Below are 6,393 nucleotides of genomic sequence, written 5' to 3'. Positions count from 1 at the left end.
AAATAATAGGATGTCCATTAGTTTGCTGTAACTACCTTAATTACAAGTTGGCAGCAGGAAACCGGCGGTGCATTAGTGTTTCGCTCGATTAGTAGATTATATATAGTACTACAAAACATTGTTTTCATCACACGTTTGTAGCTTTTGTGACAGTTATTACAAAAAAATTACACAAGTGCATATGAAGCAGATTATAATTATAATAATTAACGAAAAAAACGCCCACACTGTGAGTGGCACTCTGCTTTTTAAATATGAAATAATGTTTGTTCTATATGCAATGGTTTATTATACAACAAAGGTTATGTGTGTGTATTATTGCTATCGACTGTTAGTGTTTATCGTGACTGAGAATTGTTTCAAAATAGTTAACTAAAACTAAAAAGTGTTGGATACTGTCAATTTTGTGCAACAGCATAGATAAATATGTTTTCAAGCCATTATCTTTCACTGATTTCCTGCCAAATACATCAGCAAAACTGCCAGTGCTGTCATGAAAACTCTGTGTATTGTTTTTTTTGTAGCCATCCAACTCTACATTCAACTCTTATACATTTCAGATAACAAATATGTACGGTGAAATAACTGCTAGTCACAGTCGTTTTATTCGTGTGCAGAGCTAATAGATCATCAGTGATACAAAAGAAAACTACGGAGCCCTGGAGGGTTCATTGAGAAAAAATAAATAAAACGTGGCCACGTATTTTATTTATTAATAAAGTTTGCGCACGAGTTAATAAAGCTTGGCCTCGTTTTATTTAAATTGAGGGATTCCTGTCCGTGACTCACAGTATCTGCTGCCCACAGCTGTTTTATAGAAGGAAAACCTCCTTCACTTTATGAAATCTCTGCGGCACCAGTGGCCTGTACTACGAAGCAGGATTCGCTATTTACACTATTCACTCATGAAGTATGACGCTGCGCTGTCAGCACGCGTCTCCATGTTTGTGATTGGTCAAATGTTGCTAACCCCGTCCCTTTCACGTGAACGTGCTCTCAGCCGGTCAGAGAAACCCTGGTTGATTTACTGAGTTGATAACCAGCTTCGTAGGACCGCTTATCGACATCGCGTCTGTTAGGGTTAGTTAAGCCGGGTAAATCGAACATATCCAGGGTCTGTTGAACTGGCTTCGCGTTCAGGGCACTGGAGGCAGTATCGTGTAACTCAGCAGAATCTGAGAAGAGCAGCACCAGCTGCAAAGAGCTGTGCCTTTTACTGTTTACTTCATTGTGTTTCCCTTCATTAGAACCGCTGAATAGAGATCGAGGCTGCTACGTTTAACCACACACACCTCTACACACATCGAACTACCAGAGTATTCCCTTCGTTTTATGAAGGAGATGTCCTGTCACCGGGGCGCATGGTGTGTGTGTGTGTGTGTGTGTGTGTGTGTGTGTGTGTGTGTGTGTGTGTGTGTGTGTGTGTGTGTGTGTGTGTGTGTGTGTGTGTGTGTGTGTGTGTGTGTGTGTGTGTGTGTGTGTGTGTGTACGCGTGCGTGCGTGCGTGCGTGCGTGCGCTCAGCTTGCGTGTTCGGTGTGTTTGTGTGTGTCCGACCGACACCACCGGCATTTGTTTTCAAATTACCACGAACAGTAATTTACACAAATCTGGTTCTCCATAGTTATAAGTGTATTCCCAAGTGAAAGAAATTCATTTAATCTTAATCTCGATGTAGTGTAGTCCTGCCGGAGTACACCGAAACGAACGATACTATCATAAACAAATGCCCCACACACACAAAACGAGGCCACGCTTTATTAACTCGTGCGCACGCTTTAGTAACTTGTGCACACGCTTTATTAACTCGTGCGCACGCTTTATTAACTCGTGCGCACGAGAAGGTTTCTCGTGCGCACGAGAAAGTAAAACGTGGCCACGTTTTATTTATTTGTCTCTCTATGAACCCTCCAGGGCTCCGTAGAAAACCTTGCAAGAACTTGACTTAGATTTTTAGACGTGAATATGCTGACTTTTTCTTTTCAAATATCCATTTCACATTTTGTAAAAAGCTTTTATTTGCTCATTCGTGCGTCAAGGCAAACTTTGCTCCTCCTCTCACCTTATCAGCGAGCGGATAGGACCAAAATCCATGGGGGTGTGTGTGGTGTGTGTCTGTGTGTGTGTGCCTGGCATAATAGCAGAGAGAGATAGACAGAGGGGGAGGCCAGTGGCTTTCTAAGTGATGATCTGCCTGCTCTCACACATGGAGCTGCTGCTCTCTGATCGCTGTTCCCGCGCTCTGTTAATCATTCTCCCACATGCTCCTTCCAGCACGCACCTCTCTGCTTCTGCTCCATTCAATCTCTCTCGCGTCTAAGGAACAGTTATTTGAACTTCTTACTGGAGAGATGAGAGGGTTGTTTGTGTCTGAGAGTAACAGCAGCAGCAGATGTTTGAAGATAATTGCCTTTCTTGAAGGGTGAGGAATTGTTTCATTCTCTTTTAAGCGTGCCTATGTTGTCCTCCAGAAGCGTAACTGTTGAGATTCTAACGCAGATGGAGAAATAACAACGTGGGAAAAGAAGACAGGGAATTTAAAAGGAGACATTATGAACAGCACGGAGCACCATGGGTTGATCCATGGCTACCATAACAGGAGCCAAACCTCAGGCATTGTGCCGCTGAACAAAGACTCCTCAGCCAAGGACAAGGACTCATCTGCAGGATGCTACGAACAGCTGCTGATTTCCACAGAGGTGTTCCTGACTCTGGGCATCGTCAGCCTGCTGGAGAACATTCTGGTTGTAACCGCCATAATCAAAAACAAGAACCTTCACTCGCCTATGTACTTCTTTATTTGTAGCCTGGCAGTGGCCGACATGCTGGTCAGCGTCTCTAACGCCTCGGAGACGATCGTCATAGCGCTCATCAACGGAGGCAGCCTCACCATCCCCGTTACGTTGATCAAAAACATGGACAATGTGTTTGACTCTTTGATCTGCAGCTCTCTGTTGGCGTCTATCTGCAGCTTGCTCGCCATCGCCGTTGACCGCTACATCACCATCTTCTACGCTCTCCGCTACCATAACATCGTGACCCTGCGGAGAGCCATGCTGGTGATCAGCAGCATCTGGACGTGCTGCACGGTGTCCGGCATCCTCTTCATCATCTACTCAGAGAGCACCACGGTCCTCATCTGCCTCATCACCATGTTCTTCACCATGCTGGTGCTCATGGCCTCGCTGTACGTCCACATGTTCCTGCTGGCGCGCCTGCACATGAAACGCATCGCAGCGCTGCCGGGCAACGCGCCCATCCACCAGCGAGCCAACATGAAGGGCGCCATCACCCTCACCATCCTCCTCGGGGTGTTCGTGGTGTGCTGGGCGCCCTTTTTCCTTCACCTCATCCTCATGATCACCTGCCCCAGGAACCCCTACTGCACCTGCTTCATGTCCCACTTCAACATGTACCTCATCCTCATCATGTGCAACTCCGTCATCGACCCCATCATCTACGCCTTTCGCAGCCAAGAGATGAGGAAAACCTTCAAAGAGATTTTCTGCTGCTCACACGCCCTCCTGTTTGTGTGAGCAGCCTGTTGGCGATCTGCGACCCTGACAGATTCAATCAGCCATTTTAATGAAAACTGATCCGACAAGGACTTTGAGACTCTGAGCTGTAATCACTGTGGACTGGCTCTGTTGTGCCTCGGCTGTAAATGATTGATAACTTTGGTTACGTGAGTCAGGTTGCTTAAGAGGTAGGCTTACAAACACCTTGTAATATAGATTATCACTCTGAAGAGATATTTTGTGTCGTGGTAAACGCCGTGCTAAAGTGCCATTTTGAAGTAAGCATCACCACTATGGACAATGTGAAAAACACATGCTTACACTGTGGTTCATTTACAAATCATTTCTCTTTTATCACACTTTTCTTGTTGTTCAGTGTCAAAGAAAATGAAAAATACCGTGCTTATACATATTATATTCTTTATATATCTACGTGGATCTTGGCACTTGAATGTCACAGCTTTTGTAACATACATGACACAGTGTGTGTACTGTGTATATCTAGCAAATAGATATATAGTATATGACAGACTACCTCCAGGTTTGAGAGTGTAATCCACCTCTTAACAGAGACTGTGAGAAACGTTACTATGGGATATCCTTGGTAAACACTGCATCTCAGTGAACAACCAACATTTACTTTAACCTCATTGATTTCCCTCACTTTATTGTGTGCCAATCATAAAAGAGGAGATGAAAGCCGGTACAGGGAACATCCACTAAAATGGGCTTTTACCTTTTTTTTTTACAATTTTTCTAAGTTAGAAGGATAACGCAGGACAAAGCACATCATTACCCTTGTGATTTTCCAAGCTGCTCAAAACACTTAGATCAAACAAGATTCTGTTGAAATCACAGCAGAAGAGCACATACAAAAATCACCACATGTGTGCCGCAGATGTAACCAGCCCCGCATACCAATGTCAATTTTTTTGCATGACATTTATTGACTGTGTGGTACATCATTAGTTTAATGGGGGTACTTTCTTTTTTGCCCTCAGGTAAGAATGTAAATATAGAGAACAGCAACGCATAGATTCTAGACTCAGGAATCAGAAAAAGGGTATTTCTCAAGCACAACGTATGGCACTTAATGAGCATTCTGGTTTATATATGTCGCAGAAGAAAATGTGAAACAATTCAGGGTGTATTCCCAGTTTGTGACTCCATAATGGTGGCTTCACACTCTACCTGATCAGGGATGCAGGTTTTGTAGACCCTCACCTCTGATTTCCCCTGTGACGCAGAGGGGAGAATTTTATTGCAGGGATGAATAGAAAATGTAATCAATATTCAGCAAATCCTGATTTTTGTCTGAGCAGAACTAAAAACACCATCACCAGTCCCCTCTTACTCATGACATCTGTTGATTTCCAATCAAAGCTGTTGTGTATCTGTGCTGTGTGTAGGTATATGTGTAAATGTGCACAAGTGGGTTGTTCTCACTCTCAGCATGTACCAGTTAACTCCTCTAGAGATCTATTTTTCCTGAGTGATTTTACTGATTGTATTTTGTGTTGTGTAACTTCTTGCTTGTCTCCTTGCCTTAAATATATTGCACTGTGATGTAAAGATCAAACAAAAATGTAATCAGTCTTTATTTGTTGCTATTTTCAATATTGCCTTATTTATTGATGCCTTTTTTTTTTACTCAAAGTGCATATCGAGCTCATAGAAAACAAGGAAACGGATGCCAATAGGTGTCCCATTATCTGTTAAAAGCTTCGCCTGGAATTTGATTCATGTGTGCTGAACTGAAGCTGTTTGTTTGACCAATGCATCCTCTGTTTTCACAGAACCCCGCTGCAAAGAAACTAAATAAATCATGCTGCCACCTCAACAACAACTCTGTTTGATAGCTTTCCTCCCGAGCGCAGACTTTAACCTTTACACAAACACTACAATGTTAACTTTACACAGAAAAAGCACACTGTTTCTCAAATGTGAAAACATCCTTACACTGAAAAACGAATGTACTTGCGTCTAATGATACAAATAAATGAACATGTATTCGGGTGCGTTCACACCTGCCTTGCATAGTCCGGTTGAATCGAACCCTGGTGCGTTTAGCCGCTTGGTGCGGTTCGTTTGGGTCGGTGTGAACGCAGTCCGAGACCTCTGAAGTGAACTAAACAACCGGACTCTGGTCCGCTAAAATAGGTGTCTCTCATACCCAGTGATGCAAACACAGCTATGGTGAAAAAAGAGAGAACTATTCGAAGCAGAAAAAAAACAGCGTAATATACCATCTGACAATGACAGATTTTTCTTTTGGGATATTTTACAAATCACTCCCCTTTCAAACTCTATTCTTGTTATTTTTAACAACTTTTTTTTGTTACTGTCATATAGTATTTTATACCTGTTAATAATTGAGTCTCTAATGTCTCATTAATAACTATAATGATCATATCAAGGTGTGCCTTAACCTCACTGAGCTGAGGTTATTTGAGCCTCTCAGGAGAGAGCTCTCTTCCACCTGGTTGTAGAAAAGCTCTTTAAATTCGTTAGCATAGCTAGCTAACCAGATGCTAATAACAACAGATCGCCACTGTGCTTACAACTANCGGACATTGTCTGATTATATAATCATATGCGCGGGCCGCTAGAGTCTGTTGATCTCCAGATTAACAGCAGCATGAAGAATAACCTGCCGAAAGTGCCGATGCTCCATGGCGGAGGCTCCGGTAGAAATTGCCGGGATTTGACGTTTTTCCCCCTTTAATGTCTGACCAATGGTTGAACAGCATTTCCGAGCACATGACTTGTGTTTAAAGTCTATAGTCCGTTTGAGTTTTGCCCGTGTGAACGCAAACCGAACCTTCTGAAAAATGAAACAATGTAACAAACTGTGGTCTGGTGCGCAGCTGAGAAGCG

At 43.1% G+C, this 6,393-nt stretch overlaps 1 protein-coding gene across 1 annotated transcript; it reads left to right on the top strand.

The window, feature by feature from the left end:
* Nucleotides 1-2,177: 2,177 nt before the first annotated feature.
* Nucleotides 2,178-5,336, top strand: mc4r (melanocortin 4 receptor). The gene has a single exon (XM_010789738.1). It carries the CDS (start codon nt 2,551-2,553, stop codon nt 3,532-3,534), a length of 984 nt encoding a protein of 327 aa, XP_010788040.1. The 5' UTR covers nt 2,178-2,550; the 3' UTR covers nt 3,535-5,336.
* The last annotated feature ends 1,057 nt before the right edge of the window (nt 5,337-6,393 follow it).

Source organism: Notothenia coriiceps, unplaced genomic scaffold, assembly GCF_000735185.1.
Source record: "Notothenia coriiceps isolate Sejong01 unplaced genomic scaffold, NC01 NC01_scaffold00033296, whole genome shotgun sequence".
NCBI lineage: Eukaryota > Metazoa > Chordata > Actinopteri > Perciformes > Nototheniidae > Notothenia > Notothenia coriiceps.
The sequence above is the reverse complement of the archived record's forward strand: the minus strand, read 5'-3'. Positions and strand labels throughout refer to the sequence as shown.